This window comes from Trachypithecus francoisi, unplaced genomic scaffold (genome assembly GCF_009764315.1).
Source record: "Trachypithecus francoisi isolate TF-2019V2 unplaced genomic scaffold, Tfra_2.0 Lachesis_group2, whole genome shotgun sequence".
Taxonomy (NCBI): Eukaryota; Metazoa; Chordata; class Mammalia; order Primates; family Cercopithecidae; genus Trachypithecus; species Trachypithecus francoisi.
In genome coordinates, this window is record NW_022681465.1 from 106,665,639 (window position 1) to 106,682,553 (window position 16,915).

At 39.3% G+C, this 16,915-nt stretch overlaps 1 protein-coding gene and 1 non-coding gene across 2 annotated transcripts in view; one reads left to right on the top strand and one right to left on the bottom strand.

The window, feature by feature from the left end:
• Window positions 1-2,157: 2,157 nt before the first annotated feature.
• Window positions 2,158-2,222, bottom strand: LOC117066222. The gene has a single exon (XR_004430206.1). It is a non-coding gene; the product is annotated as a small nucleolar RNA SNORD36 (small nucleolar RNA).
• A 605-nt stretch (window positions 2,223-2,827) lies between these two features.
• Window positions 2,828-16,915, top strand: part of LOC117066073 (synaptic vesicle glycoprotein 2C) — a 133,920-nt gene continuing 119,832 nt past the window's right edge. Inside the window, exons 1-2 of the mRNA XM_033181551.1 lie at window positions 2,828-2,879; window positions 3,062-3,242. Of these exons, the coding sequence (XP_033037442.1) occupies window positions 2,828-2,879; window positions 3,062-3,242 (233 nt within the window). The remainder of the gene's footprint in view (window positions 2,880-3,061; window positions 3,243-16,915) is intronic.

Sequence of the window (16,915 nt, forward strand, 5' to 3'; positions counted from 1 at the left end):
TTAGGCTTGGGCTCATTTAGTTTTGTATCCGTTTGTGTCCTCTGAATTACGAGCTCCTTAAGCCGTCCTGACAGAGTAGGAAGAAAATTTGGATGACTTGGAGCACGGGTACATGAGTTTACACTTCTGCATTGTTTTGTTCTGATCCTATGATCCCAGGAGGCCATGGATGTTTCACTGCCTTTGTTTTTGATAAGCCACTTATCCCAGACTGTAAATCCCGTACTCTCAGGGGTCTGAAAGTCCAATATGCCTTCAGGGAAAGGGTGGTAGGAGGAATGCAGAAAGCAGTGGATGGTGAGAGTCTAGGGCGCAGTAGGAATCTTGATTAACCTGCCTTGCCCCGAGATCTCAGACGCACTTTCTTTAAACACAACAGGGTTGCGCTCAAGCAGAAATTAACACCCAACTAAAGACCTTGCTTCACATCACCTGGTTTCTGGTTTGCACATAACAGGGTTTCCCAAGCTGAGCTTAGCAGGAAGAACAATGGCAATATTCAAAATAATTAATAACAAGGATAGCCAGGGAATCAAAATAACATGTTTATAGCTCTAAGTATTACCCTGTAGCATCAGGTTTTAACCCCTTAGTTGCTGGATCAAGGGAAAGTCCAGGACTTCCTAGTGGAAGGGCCAGGGCAGTTGAACCTGATGAAATAGAATATCAGTCCTGAGAAAGACCCCTAGGCTTTAGTCAGAGAAACATCTTTTCACAACCCTGGCTAGCCACTTACTCTCCATGAGATCAAGTTGAATAATCTGTCTGAGCCTTAGTTTTCTCATCTGTAAAATGGCTTAATAATACTCACTTTGTGGGACTGTGGTGAGGACTAAGTGAACCAACATATGGAATGTTCCTGAAAGAGTGCCTGGCACAAGCAGATGCTCACTCAGTGAAAGTACTGTACTTTCTGTTGTTTACTATTGTTTACTATTATCATTAAAAGATAATAAGTGGTTATTGATTGAATGCAGATAGCTTGTCTCTCTGTTACTCATGCTTTCTGTAGTCAGATAATTCAGGTGGACCACAAGAGATCTTGGTTTACTATTGCCATCAAGGTGGCTTACCCCAGGGCTCAGGGGCTGGGTGGGGGCAGTTCTGAAGGACATAAGGAGAAAGGGATGGGGGAGGCTTTGTTCCCTGGGCTGGAGCTATATGAAAGACTCCCAAGTCTTTAGATCACAGCATCCACAGGCCACTCCTGATCTATAAAAGCTCACTTTCTGATTTGTAGGCATTTTAAAAGACACAGATATTCTTATAAAGATTCTTAGCTAGTGGTTATCTTCTGAGAGGCATGAGTGGCAAACTTGAGCCTCTTATGCTATAAATAAGAGATCTGCTACATAGGCATTTCCCTGGGTCAATCCCTCTGCTTTTGGAATTCCTCGCACTGCACTGATACATTCTCTAAATTGTCTCCTGGACACGCACTGGGTCTCATGATATGAGGAATCTCTATTGGGAAGGATGATCTCTCTATAGTCAGCACCACAGTATGGAGAAAAATATACCCTCCCCACGCAGGCAAATGTTGACCACCCCATTCTCTTTAGTAACCCAGTCTAAATAAAGGCAGCTTTTATTTTGTCTTATTTTACAATTGCTCTCAACATTCACCATTCACTGTAGCTGAGTGTACTCAGCTATCTGCAAAACAGCATCCCTGCATTATTGATGTGAGGGTCATGAGAGCTTGCCAAGTGTTTTTTTTTCCATATTGCTTCTTTAACTGTGTGTTTACCAAACTAATTTGAGGGTACGTGTTCAAATAGGATAGTTCCCAAACTAATCTAAAGCAATAAATAAACTAATTTTTTTTACATTTTTGCTTAAATTCTACAGAGTATCTTGAATGTGCCTTTTACAACGATTCTTGGGTGAAGCATCAGAAAAAGTAGAAATGGATAAAAGATGAAGTAGCAGTTTTTTTAGTGCCACATCCAGATATAACAAACCTTCATATGTTATTTATGCCATCTCTCCTAGACATTTTTCACCCTTGTAGAAACCCTCTTGAACTGACATTTGCCACGTGGAATATTATTTCATCCTGAGAAAGATTCCGGACAAGGCCTGTGGCAAGTCTGGTTTTCTATTTTTTTGTTGTTGTTGTTTTGTTTTTCTTTTTATTCTTTTCTTTTTTTCTTTTTTCCTCAGATACAATATGACCACATGGTTTATTCAGGTGAAGAAATTCTTAATCATCATTGGCAAAGTTCTGTTTTTTTAGAAGAAAGTAAATTAGAAAATTCAAGTATATACTCACAATAACACCAAGAGGAACATCTATCCAACTCTGGATTTTCCATTTGTTTCCCTTAGTGATCAAAGCCAACCATGATAAGTTTAATATTTCCCATCACACTAAAGCTCTTTTCCTTCTCTTTAACCTCCTGACTCCAAAAAAGAGTCTTCTCTTATGGGCAGAGTTAGAAACTATTTTAAAATTAACTCATATAATCTCTAAACTCACCTTTCCTAACTCCCATAAAAGCAAGGGCTTCTAGGATGGACCACAGAGAAAGAACCCATGGAATCCTCTAGAGGGGTCTTGAGAGTCTGGCATTGGCCCAGGTCATTGGCTACAGGCAGAGATTTGAAGCAGTCTGGAGGATCCACTGTGGCCTGGAAGCCCTTGACTTGGTCTCCCATCTTGGCCCTGTCATGGTGCTAGGCTGGGCATTTGAACCAAAGGTAACTTGACTGCAGGTCACATGCAAGGATGGTTCTGTATGGTGAGTTCTTATGCCTGCCGGCTCTGTACCCATCCCCCCAAAAATGGGCTGGAACATGACCATTTGGTCTTTTTGTGCATGCGATGGTAAAGGAAATGACTTCTCATCAGCTCATGCAATTGGTCATGGCTGACGGTAGTCCACAGAGCTTACTCTTCAACTTGAAAACTAATTACTATGTCTTGAAGGTTATATTTTTAAAGGAAATTTTCCCCATGCAAAATGCTGGAATGTATTTTGTTCCTTGTTCACTTGCTGTTACATGTGTCATTGACTCCCAATCTCTGATGTGTTTCTCTGTTTTCTGTGTGTTGCAGGCAGCATAGTGTACCTCGGGATGATGGTGGGGGCGTTCTTCTGGGGAGGACTGGCAGACAAAGTGGGAAGGAAACAGTCTCTTCTGATTTGCATGTCTGTCAACGGATTCTTTGCCTTCCTTTCTTCATTTGTCCAAGGTTATGGCTTCTTTCTCTTCTGTCGCTTACTTTCTGGATTCGGGTAAGGTTTTCTCCTTCATATTTTATAGTAATGTGTTTATTCTTCATAATTGAACACATTCTCCACTCTAGAGAACCTTATTAGGAGGAAATTAACCCTTCACACATCTCCCTCCACATCCTCATGTCAGCCCTGGAAGCCACAATGCTGGTTCTTAGAAATATAATTATCAATCTTTAAATACAGGAGCGAAGGGAACACACACCTGTTTTCATAGCTGATTATTACTTCTAGAAGATGGGTATTGTTTTAAATGGAATGCCATTTCTATGGTAGAACACATTCATACATATATGCTGCTTCTGAAAATTTAACGTAAGTAGGAAATAGCTCTTGTCCTACCTGGTATGAGTTAAAGGTCTGAACTGTTCAAGCGTGCTCTTAAATTCAGGATTAGAGTGTCTCAAACAAATGCTGTTTTATTGATCTATGTTAATTTGGCATATTTAACTTGGTAGAAAGCCTCCTTGAGACATAATTTTTAGTAAGTTCCTGACTTCTGTCGAATTAACAGAAGTTGCGCTATTACCCAAATACAGTGGTATAGTGTAGCTGATGGTGAAGTCATTTTCTTTAAAGAGCTTAAAGCACTTATTACTATACTAAATGAATTCATAAGCACAGAAAAACCTAATAGTTCAATAAAGAATATATGAGAAACTTGGCTTCAATAAGAAAAAAATAGTAAAACTATAAAATTTTTATAATGAATGGGTACTAGACTTAATGCCTGGGTGACAAAATAATCTGTATAACAAACCCCCACGATACAAGTTTACCTCTATAACAAACTTGCACATATACCCCTGAACTTAAAAGTTAAAAAATATATATATATACACACACACATATATGTATAATTTTGATTCATAATTGAGAACTTAGAGACTTTTTTTCAAGATACCTAACACAAAATGAATCTGTAGGAATAATATACAATTTTAAAACTAAATGAAGAAAATGAGGGCAATGGGGGCTGGGTTATAAACTTTAAAAGCTGTCCGTTATGGTTGTTGGTTATACACACCACAACCTACAAAGCAGAATACAGTTTTGTGAAAAGAGATCAGAGGACTATAGCATATCTTTCTTAATTACGTATAGTAAAATTTCCCATAGCTCCTCATATGCTACATTCTGCACACAGTGAGCACTTAGCAAATACTTGAGTAACTTGCACACATTTTAGGAGCTTTCCTTAGAATGAAGACAGTGCATTTCAGTAAACCAAGATGGCTGGAGAGTTTGGGAAAGTGTAAAATATTTTGTTCTTGCGGGAAAAAAATGTTCAGAATCAGTCATTTGCTTTGTAGCAATGGAGAAAGGGGAGAGGAGGCTTTTTCTCCACAGGGGAGCCCCTTGGTGCTCATTTTCTGAGATTGGCTACATACGCTGCTAACTTGGAGATGGATTTTGGATCATGGACTCACAGGGTTTCAGCAGACCTAAATGTTGAATGATTGAATGATTGAATGAAATGAATGAATGAACAACAGATGTTATTTGCGGCTATTTGTTAAAGGACCTTCTCAGTGAGTAGGTCCATAGGATAAGACATTCTTGCCACCAGGAAGGGGCAAGCTTCCTTCTCCCTTTTATTATCTATGTAATATCACTAGCCTGTCAAGAGAAAACTAACAGCATAGGTGCTGGATTTTCCAGTCCTTTCAGTTTGCAATCTTTTTTGGGAAATTTAAGCAATATCCAAAGACCCAAAAGTACATGACTGTGGTCAAATTATTGTGGCAATTTTAATTGCCAATCCAGATTGTGACATGGTCATCCCAATAGACTGTAGAGAAAAAGGTCCATTGTGGTGGCTGCAAAATACTCCAAACCAATGGACTGTCCAGAAGCAAATTCAAGGGCAACATAAAAGCAGAGACAACTTAGATGTATTCTTGATATCATCCTCATTCCTATTGCAGACAAATCATTTTTCAACCAGCAGGTCAGGACTGCTGGGGGCTGGGAATCAAGAAATCCAGGTGTGCCCTGCTCCTGCCCTTTATCATGGAGTCTTAGGAAGTCACACAGGCTCTCCTGACTGCTTTTTCTTTTGTAAAAGAAGACATTAGGACTTTGCATTCTTACCTTGGAGTGTGAAGATCAAATGAGATGATGTATTGAAAGTACAAGGTAGAGAAGATAATGTAGGATAACGTTTAGAAACACTCACTCATAGTTTGGCGTTTCTTATCTCCTTTATTCCTCCTCCCATACATTTAGCTAAGCTGTCCTATGCTGATTGCCTCAGTATGACAGCAGGGGAGGAGGCAGAAAGAGACCCCTTTCTGGCTTTTAAATTTCAAGTCTGGCCCATGCAAGAAACAGAAAGGCCTAATCAGGGACAAAATATTTGGGAGAAAACATGGCAAGTAAAATCAAGCATAAATCAAGTTAATCTCTATAATAAATGGTGAGTACCTAGCCTGGGGGCAGGACTGAGGGGGAAGTCATGTGAGCTTAGTTACCTTAGTCCAGGTGGCAAAACCTCTGCAGAGTTTTGTGGGATCCAGCAGCCGAGAGGACCTGAGAAATGAAGTTATTAAGGAAAATGAGGGAAGAAATCTATATTGGTCAGCATTCTGCAAAGAGACAGAACCAATGGAAAAGAATGGATAGATTAGATGGATGGATGGATGGATAGATAGATATGAGAGAGGACTAATTAAGGCAATGGCTCATACAATTATGGAGGCTGAGGAGTCCCATGGCGGGCCTTCTGCAAGCTGGAAATGCTAGGATGCCAGTAGCATGGCTCAGTACAAGTTTGAAGGCCTCAGAACCAGGGAAGCTGATAATATGGCTCTCATTCCAAGGCTGAAGGCCTGATAACTCAGGGGGCTGCTAGTGCAAGTCCCAGAGTCCAAAGGCCAGAGAACCTGGACATCTGTTGTCCCAGGACAGGAGAGGAAGGATGTTCCAGCTCTGAGAGAGAACAAATCAGAATTTCCTCTACCTTTTTGTTCTCTCCAGGTTCACAACTGATGGGATGGTACCCACCCATACTGAGGGCAGAACTTCCCCATTCAGTTTACCAATTTGCATGCCAATCTCCTCCAGAAACACCCTCACAGACACACCCAGAAATAATACTTTACTAGCTGCTGTAGTTTGCATGTGTGACCTTTCCAAATCTCAAGTTGAAATTCGATCCCCAGTGTTGAAAGTGGGGCCTGATGGGAGGGTTTTAGGTCATGGACGTGAATCTATCATGATTAGATTAATGTGAGTGAGTTATTGCTCTGTTAGTTCCCACGAGAGCTGGTTGTTTAAAAATAAGCCTGGCACCCCCAGCCCTCTCTTTTGCTCCCTCTCTCGCCACGTGATCTCTGCACATGCCAGCTCCCCTTTGCACTCTCCCCTGAGTGGAAGCATCCTGAGGCCCTCACCAGATGCCCAGTCTTCCAGCCCACAGAACCATAGCCAAATAAACCCCTTTTCTTTATAAATTGCCCCACCTCAGGTATTCCTTTATAGCAACAAAAATGGACTAAGACACCAGCTGTCTAGGTATCTGTTAATCCAGTCAAGTTAACACGTAAAATTGACCATTGCGATATTTTTCTTCTTCACCAAAGTTTATGGGCTATTTTACTTTTGCTTGCTTTGTGAAGTGCTACCTTCATGGCCCGGGGTTTTTCTCAACAACTCTAGAGTTTATCTGGGTACTCTGTTTCTGAGTCTCTGAGGAATCTCATCAAAGTCTCTTTTTCTCCAATTCCATTCCAATTCAACTCAAAAAACATTGCAACACCTACTCTACCCACTGGAAGCATGCAAGGTTTTTCATGGATATAGCTGAGCCCTCACCTCAAGTTGCTTACAGTCTGTACAAACAGGCAGCTCTTCTAGTCCCCACCTTCCAAGAATTAGAGCCTGAAAAGAGGTCACAAGGGGCTTAGGAATCTCACAGAGGAAGGAGAAAACAATAATAACATTGTGAATAAGAAAATTTCCATTTAAATGCTCTTCTTGTTTTCAAAGGCATATCATATTTAAACCCTTCATTCCCATTACTTATGAACTCAGTACAGAAGCAGCTGAATTTTTATATATTCTCTTTTTATTTAAACTTTCTTTATTAAAACTTAAGCCAGAGAATCAAGATTCTCATCCTAGAAACCTTAAATGAAAGACCATGTTATATCTACTTAGTTAAACAGCTCCCTCCAACCATATCTGATCCAGTTTTTAAATTGAGAAAAACTAAGTGAAAAAACATTCCAAATTACTCTACTACAAAGACACATGCACACGTATGTTTATTGCGGCACTATTCACAATAGCAAAGACTTGGAATCAACCCAAATGTCCATCTGTGACAGACTGGATTAAGAAAATGTGGCACATATACACCATGGAATACTATGCAGCCATAAAAAAGGATGAGTTTGCGTCCTTTGTAGGGACATGGATGCAGCTGGAAACCATCATTCTTAGCAAACTATCACAAGAAGAGAAAACCAAACACCGCATGTTCTCACTCATAGGTGGGAACTGAACAATGAGATCACTTGGACTCGGGAAGGGGAACATCACACACTGGGGCCTATCATGGGGAGGGGGGAGGAGGGAGGGATTGCATTGGGGAGTTATACATGATATAAAAGTCATGCACATGTACCCTAGAACTTAAAGTATAATAAAAAAAAAAAAAAAAAAAAAGAAAAAACATTCCAAAATGTTGATAATGATTCTTTTGTGGGCCTCTGGTGCACAGAGCCCCCCACACTCCACGCATTTCCTAGGTGTACAATACTTGCCATCCTTTCTGCTTTGAACCTTCTTCTCCCAGGGCTCTCCCACTCACAGCTTCCCAGAGGCGTTTCCTGAGACCACACACCCAATGGGTCTCAGATAGTTTCCTGTTTTGTCTCCTTGGCAGCACTTAAAATTGATGCCTGAAAATATTTACTTTTTATGTTCTTCTTTCTCTCCTCCACCAGCATGTAAATTCCAAAGGGCTGGGACTGTCATCTTGCTCAACATTGCTTAATTACCCATGGCAGGGTGGGAGTGGGTGTTGTAAAAGACAGTGGAGTCCAAGCAGCAACTAGCATAGTCTGACTTGCAGCCATCTGTGGCATTGGCTAGTTAATCATGAAGTGAAATAGATAGGAAATCTACTGAATTCTTACTTGATCTGTATAAGTAGAAAACTTCTATGACAAGTGAACGAAAACCTAACTTGCGTCATAAAAACAGAGTCATGTCCCCTCCATCATTCCCAGACTGGAGCTGGTTTACAGACCCAGAACCAACTGAATGAAGGGGAGGCTGGTCCTCCTTGAAGAAGGATCTTGGTACACAGCTAAATATATATACTGTTAGTCTTTCTCCCAGCTTCCCCAAAGGGACTGAAGGCCTTTTACCAGGAAGAGTGTACATGGGGGAAAGGAAATAATCAGACTTCTCAGGGCTTGTGGACACTGGCTCTAAACTGACACTAATTCCAGGAGACGCAAATGTCACTGTGGCCAACCAGCCAGAGCAGGGACTTATGAAAGGCAGGTAATCAACGATGTTTCAGCTCAGGTCTGTTTCACAGTGGGCCCAGTGAGTCAGGCACTGAATCCAACCTGTGCCTAATTCTACACTTCTGGACTGCATAATTGGAACAGACTTACTCAGCAGCTGGTAGAATCCCCACATTGGTACAGAATCCCTACATTTAATTGGTACAGGGCCTGTCCATCAGCTTCATTTACTAGGAATTTTAGAACAAAGAGAAGATCTAGGTCAGAGAGTCCAAACTTTTCATTTTGCAGATTGAGGTGCAGTGGTGGGACCAGGAATAACTCAGCTAGGACTTAAATTGCAATTAAAGTCAATTTAAACTTGTAACTCTGTAAATAAGTAAACTGTACATTCTGAATCCAAGGTTTACCTGTGTGTTGATTTTATCAAAATTGCTACAGATTTCCAGTTGCTATGTCTTATTTCATTGCTGAAGCATCATTAGCAGCACTGTTTCTGCATATAAAGGGGACTGGAAGGAGTTCTTATTTTATTTTATTTTATTTTATTTTACTTTGTTGTTTTATTTTGTTTTTTGAGATGGGATCTCTCTCTGTCACCCAGGCTGGAATGCAGTGGTGCAATCATGGTTCGCTGCAGCCTTGACCTCCTGGGCTCAAGTGATCCTCCTACCTCAGCATCCTTAGCTGGGACCACAGATGCATGCCACTACCCCCAGCTAATTTTTAAAAATTTTTTGTGCAAACGAGGTCTCCCTATGTTGCCCAGGCTGGTTTCAAACTCCTGGATTCAAGTAATCCTCCTGGCCTTGGCTTTCCAAAGTGCTGGGATTGCAGGCATGAGCTGCTGCACCTAACCAAGTTCTTGTTTTAAACTGAGATCTACTTGGGTTTATATTTTATTGTCTCCACATGTGCTTTCCTCTTAATTCATCAAACCAAGTCATGAGCATATCTTCTTAGAAACACAAATATGTCCAGCTGACATATTGTGTGTGACTTTAAATGTTTATTCAGTACAATGAATGATTTTCCTGCCTGGGGACAACAGTGTTTCGTGGGAAGGAGGACTAGGACATCACCAATTATTCATCTGTCTATCACTTTCCTAAATGAATCTCACACCAAGAAACAGACACTTTCCTCCCCTCACTTGTTACAGAAAATTAGAAAGATGGGAAATGGAGTTGGCACCATTGATTCGTTTTCATTTGACCCAGAATTAAATTATTTGTATCCAGTCACTGTTAATTACGGGAATGATAGTACTTTGGATGCCAGGCAATATCAGAGTCGAGAGCTTCTCACTGAGGCCCTGGCATTGCTAAGCAGGAAGGTCAGGAGAAAAATATAACAGCAACAGAAATTAAAATGAAATTTCAATGTGTCTGTGTATCATAAATTAAAGAATGGTAATTTCTTCCTCTGTGAATAGAGCCTACCAAATGTGTACTTCATAGCTATTTGCAATATTCATTCATTAGCTGTATTGAGTTACAGTAAGAATACCTTGGCTTTATAGAAATCATCATCATTAACTGGAATTATTCAGAGTACGTTACATGTAGCATCCCATTTATTTCCACAATTGTTTTAAATAATTAGTCATGTAAAAATGGTGTGCCTTTTTTATTAGAAAATTGAGGCACGGATTGATTATTGCTTCCAAATATTCAACAGACTCCCAAGTCTTCTGAATTTTAGTCTGATTCTGAGCTATGAGATTTTTCGCTTCAAAGTAGTCTTTTACTTAAAATAATCATATTGGAAAAATGCAGTCATTTAAAATTGTTTAAAACTTTTAAAATATATTTTATCGAACACCTCTCTAGTGCTTGCCCCCGAGAGATGCTGTGTTCAGCACTTTATATTAGTAAAAATTGGCTCTCATCAGTGACCCGGTGAGAAAGATGCTATGCATTATTCATATATCTTGACTATATGTTATAAATGAGGAAGTTGAAGTACAGAGAGGTTAAGTTCCTGTCTGAGGTCACACAGTAAGTAATGTAATCAGGTTTCATACCTAGGCAGTCTGGCTCCAGGGCCCATGCTCATAACCATCAGGCTATGCGGTGCTTCACACTCAACCAGAAATGTCTCTGATTTCATATGGCACAAGGTATACATGATATGTGCTCATACATGTTTGAACAGATCAGTCCAAAAATATCTCTGGCCCCAGAGTATCAGGATGGACAGACCTTCCCCGATATGTAAAATGAGGCAACAGTCAAGATTATCTTTAATCCAAAAATAACCTCAAACCCAAATTGTAAACAGTGGGTGTTTTCTTAGAGCTACATTGTCCAACATGGTAACCACTAGCTTCATGTAGCTACCAAGCACATGAGATGTGACTAGTCCAAGTTGAGATGTGCTGTAAGTGTAAAATATATAGCAGTGGATTTCAAAGACCTAGAACATATAAAAGAATGGAAAATATCTCAATAGTTTTACTTTAATTGTATGTTAAAATAATATTTTACATATATTGGGTTAAATGAATATATATTAAAATTAACTACGTGATTGTTTTGTTTTAATGTTTTAATGTCTTTTCTAGAAAAATTTAAAATTACATATGTGGCTCACATTTTCTATTGGAAAGCGCTGTCTTAGGCAATGCTTTTTATTTTCCAACAAAAAGGCTGACCTTTTGGACACACTTTGTTTCCCAGTATACCCTTTGGCAAAGGTACTATTGATCACAAAGGAGAAGGAACAGAACAAAAGATCTTCCAGAACCACAGTGTATAATTGTGAAAAATTAGCCATATGCACTCTTTAGAATTGACTCTGTGGGGCCCACAGCAGGAATCTGTGTGCTTCATGCCTGTGCCTCCAACAACTGGTGATGTGTCTGGCCCAGAGTTTGACTGGGTGAGGGGGTGGATAGAGGGATAATGGGTGGATAATGGGTAAATGAAGGGTGGGTGTGAGGATGAGTGCAGGAATGAATGAGGAAATGTATACAGCAAAAGGCTAGATACATCTGCATGTTTTATCATTTATTATAGAACATCATAATGATCATTGCCATCTTTATTCTTGTCACCTTTAGATGCTATGGGAAAGCATTCTTCCAACTCTATCAATAGCTGACTTTTTTTCAAGACAGTATTAAAGTCCTGATCCATGACTATGCCACATCCCTCAGTGGTACTAAGTCTGCTACTGTGGATGCATAGACCTCCACAGTTTTAGGGGGTTAGGCCACCAATCTGATAGCAAACCAGGGCTAAGGGAGTTGAATTGCAGCTGTTTTCTTAGCAATGCAGTTTTTCCCACAAATTATATACTTAAAGATCAGTATTTTTTAAATAACCAATTTTTCTACTCATTATTCTACTCATAGTTTACATAATATTTAGAAAATGACAACTTCATATATTGAAGAATATTATTTTTCAAATTGTGGCTTTGGAAATTGAAGGACTAAAGCTACCCAAATCATCCATCCTTTGGCATTGCCACTGGGCACAGGAAATTCTTGTTCTTGATTTGATGATGAGTTCAGTTACCAGTATGTGTTTTTCTCCCATTTCTATCTTTATCACTGATAGCAAACATGTGCCTTCTGATCTATACAGCAACCTTATTTTCTGTGCCGACCTAGCCTATTCAGAAGGAGTGTTAGGTCTGTGCTCTTTCATCTAAGCCTCTGAACAATCTCCCCAAGGTCTGTGATATTCTATTTACTTTTATAAAGTGGAAGAGACTGAAAGGTTCATCTTTGGACTGCTGCTCTAATCGCTTATTTCTGGGTCCAATTTATAACATAATAAATTGGTTCTGAATTGCTTTGCAATTTGCCTGACAATTCAGTGTCTTCTCTCCTTTTTGTTGATTCCGAGTAAGAATTAAAAGAATATTTTTCATGCAAGTTATTTGTAGTTGTGATTCCTGACATAGGTCAGACCATTCACTAATCTTTTTATAATCCTATAATATTTGTCTTATAAAAGCTGCCAGAGTCAGCTCTTGGTAGACCCTGCCCTCTGTTTATTATTTGTATTGAACATGTGACTTTACAATAATTATTCAACTTTCTCCTTAATTATGTTCTTGCAGAATGCCCCATTTTCCAATGGAAATGGGAAATGGAAGATTGAGGTAAAGGACTGCTTGACAATTATATTGTGAAATAAGTTAGAATGAATTATTCTTTGTTACATGCTAGATAGAAAATTAAAGCAAAACAGAATTATTCAGTAGAATCCCTTCTCAAGACAAAGAATCATCAAACATTCCATAATTTCTCTCAAAAATGCCATGCTTCAAGCCATTTTAAGTGTAGTTACTCTTTTTATCTGTAACCTCCCTCTTGCATTGCAGAAACCTGAACCTCTCCCCACCTTTTCCTGAAACAGCCTGTGTACATCAGTGTGATGAAGCATGGGAACAAACATCATCCCCACTGGGTTACTATCTGAACTCGTGTAATATGAGGCATGGCTGTGAAATTCACAGGGTTAAGACAGTCAGGCTTCCCAGTTTCCCAGTGAGGTTTGTGCAGACAGGCAGACTTGGCATACTCTGTCATCCTGCTGTGCTAAACTGATTTAACTTGTGTGCCTCACATTTCCCAACAGAGGAGAAATTTTGTCTGCAATGCTAACACATTCTTTGCTTTACACAATATACCACTTGTGAATTTGCCTTAGATTATTGAGGAAAATAAATGGATATGTTTCATGATATTTACCAGATGCCTAGTATTGAGTCGTGTGCAGACCTATTGAGGTGTTGTGCGTGTGGGTGTGTGTGGTGCGTGTGTGTGTCTGGGTCTGCTTGCCCGTGTATTGGGGAGGTTCTGATTCATTCTAGGAATGTGTTTAATACAGAATGTTTTAGTTTCTTTATATTTGGATAATTAAAGTTGCAAAAACCGAGAACTAATATTACTTAAGGAATAACTCCAACTCTGAAATTTCAAATATTAGCATTCTATTTCATTTGTATGAATTAAGTTATTTTGAATCTGGCTAATCTCACACCTATGTGGAGTGTGAATTTCTATTATTATTCCTTCTTTGCCTCTTACTACCAAGGATAATTAAGGTTTGACATTTTTGACAGCTAGTAAAATAGACTTACTATCCAATACTGAGAAAAATTCTTTATAAGCCGCTCTGATCTCATTGCTTCATTTATGTAAACATTCCACTAAATATAACTTGAAAAAAAAGAACTTGAGCAGATTTCAACAGTAACTAACTGATCATTATATAATGAACACTAAGCTTTCCATGTTAACTGGATTTAAGGATGTGTTACCCATCAGTTAATGTAAAAGATATTTGTGTCTTATTTTATAGACTTTTATATAAAACCAATTATATTTTCCACATTAGCCCCCCACTGCAAAAGTTTCTCAACTCTAGTGCTATTAATATTTTGGACTGGATAGTTCTTTTTTGTAAGGAGCTGTTCTGTGAGTTGTAGGGTGTTTAGCAGCATCCCTGGCCTCTACCCTCTAGATGCCAGCAGGACCCCCCAAGGTATGACAGAAGTTGCCAGATACCTGCAAGGAGCAAAGAGGGGGCAAAATCAACTCTATTTAAGGCCTACTGATACATGAGAATTTAAGGACTTTCATTTAATTTTTTTATTTCTTCATATATTTTCAGAAATTGTATCTCAGTGTAATAAACAAACAAAAAACAACAAATAAGGAATTTTTTTTTTTTTTTTTTTTTTTGAGACAGAGTCTCGCTCTGTTGCCCAGGCTGGAGTGCAGTGGCCAGATCTTGGCTCACTAGCAAGCTCCGCCTCCCAGGTTTACGCCATTCTCCTGCCTCAGCCTCCCCAGTAGCTGGGACTACAGGTGCATGCCACCTCGCCTGGCTAGTTTTTTTGTATTTTTAGTAGAGACGGGGTTTCACTGGGTTAGCCAGGATGGTCTCAATCTCCTGACCTCGTGATCCACCCGTCTCAGCCTCCCAAAGTGCTGGGATTATAGGCTTGAGCCACCGCGCCCGGCCAAATAAGGAAATTTTTAACCCTTCACATGCAATATTGAGGTAGAATCATAATGGGAAACTTCTTTTTAATTTATAAGATTTGGGGGCTGGGGAGTGGCAGATTTTTCTCATCTTCAAAATTTATCAGAGGAATCAAATTATGTTGTAAGACCTGAAAGCTCTTGCTTTATCTCTTCCCTAAATATTTTTCTGATGATCATTATAGCATCTGCAACCTTTTTCTGAAATGCTCACAGGTGTTACAGAAGCTCCTGGAATGCCCAGTGGGATTGCCCAGTGTCCTCTGAGCAGTTCCAAGGGAGCTCTCTCCATGACAAGGACCGTCAGGTCATTTGGTCAAGAGGTGACCACAGCAACTAAGGCATAGAACAACTCAGGAACTCTTTGCGGGCTCCATTGCTGTCAAAACTTTCAGTCCAGAACCCTCAACTTCTATTATGGTCATATTGGTTCACAAAGTGAGGTGTATCTTTCCATTCACTGGAGATACTTAAATCATCAGAACAGATTACTCCAGGAGACTTGATATGCCAACTACAACATTGAAGAGTCTGGGAAATTCAGTTATTTTGCGTGAACACTTAGCACATGTCCCCTGGGCCAGTTAATGTGGACTCAAAAATGAATATGATATAGTCCCCACCTTCAAGGGGTATATGGGGTGTGAAACACTAGTAATAGTAATAGTTTTTTCTCTGCTTAAAGGATATCACAGTAGTACAAGGAGTAATTTTTTCCCCAAAGTAGATGATCAGCCCATAATAAGAAATGTGAATGCTTGGATTGTTTTATATATCGCTGAATCTAAATAACTTTGCAAAGAATTTAAATAGAAGCCTTCTCTAATTCTTCAGACTCACTTATCCCTTAGTATTCCTTAGCATTTCCTTGCAGCCTGCTTTATAAATATTGAGGGATCCAGGAAAAATAATCATGTGAAAAAGAGCCATTGAATAAAAACCAGCTGGATTACCTAGAAGCCCCTACAAGTTGGTATTTTCTTGTGTGACAATGATTTGTTTAAAACTAACAGGCAAATCTATAGTCTTCCACTTGGAAATTATAGCCACACTGCAAAAAAAAAGGAAAGAAAGAAATTATAGCCACACCAAAGTACATTTATCTTGGTCCAGAGGGTCCGGGCATATCCTGGCATACAATTGTGGCTTCACGGAATTTAAGTTATAGTTATTACCAGGATGTCCAGAGTCCTGATGAAACATTAATGAGGATGTGAAAAGTCAGTAAAAACTCGGACTATTTTTATGCATTGAGAAGTGAAACCACAGAGTAGGGAGCTGGGATTTTATGGTGCAGAGAAACGGATTCTTCACATCCAATGAAAAACAGGAGTATCATAAAATTATTTGTGACACAGACATTTTATTTCACACTAGAATTGTGTGTTATAATGAAACCACTTAAAATCTGTTCAAAATATTGTTGAGTTTTAAAATTCAACTAGCTTACTGTACCAATAAGCATCACACATTTGTTTTTTGCCATGATTAATATGTGGTATTTGTTTTCAGGGCGTTTAATGATCACAGATAGCAAGCAAGCATGCAGCTTACCACTTGAAAGGGTCTCACTCTGTCACCCAGGCTGGAATGCAGTGGCCCTTTAAGGCTCACTACAACCTCAAACTCTTGGGCTCAAGTGATCTTCAGCCTCCCAGTGGTCTTTGTAGACAGCCTGGTGGAGTCTCATGGCACAGAAGATTAATTAAACGATGTCTTTCAATTTTACTATCCGCATTCCATCAAAAAATTAAAATAAAATAAAATAAAATTCAACTAGCTATATTTGTATGAACACCTCAAGAATCCCAGACAAGAGAAGTATATGAGTCTAATATGGTGCAGTATGGAGCCAGCTCTGAGCTGAAACCATCCACCACATGCATTTGTTTCTTGTTTGAGGGTTTGGTTATGGACTTGGACTTGGTTGGCTGCGTCTGTGTGTGATGGTGCTAAATCTGAAGACAGGTTGAGTCACACCTCTAGAAATTTTAGGTAGAACCACCGCTGTCATAGCCCAGAGAAACTGATATAGATGCCTAAAGTTTGTGAATGTTAAACTCTTTGAACAGGAAATCCCACTAAGAAACACACTGCGACCCATTATATATTTTATATATGTACGTTATACATTACAAATATGTTTATAACACAAATTTCATGAAATGATACTTATGCTTATC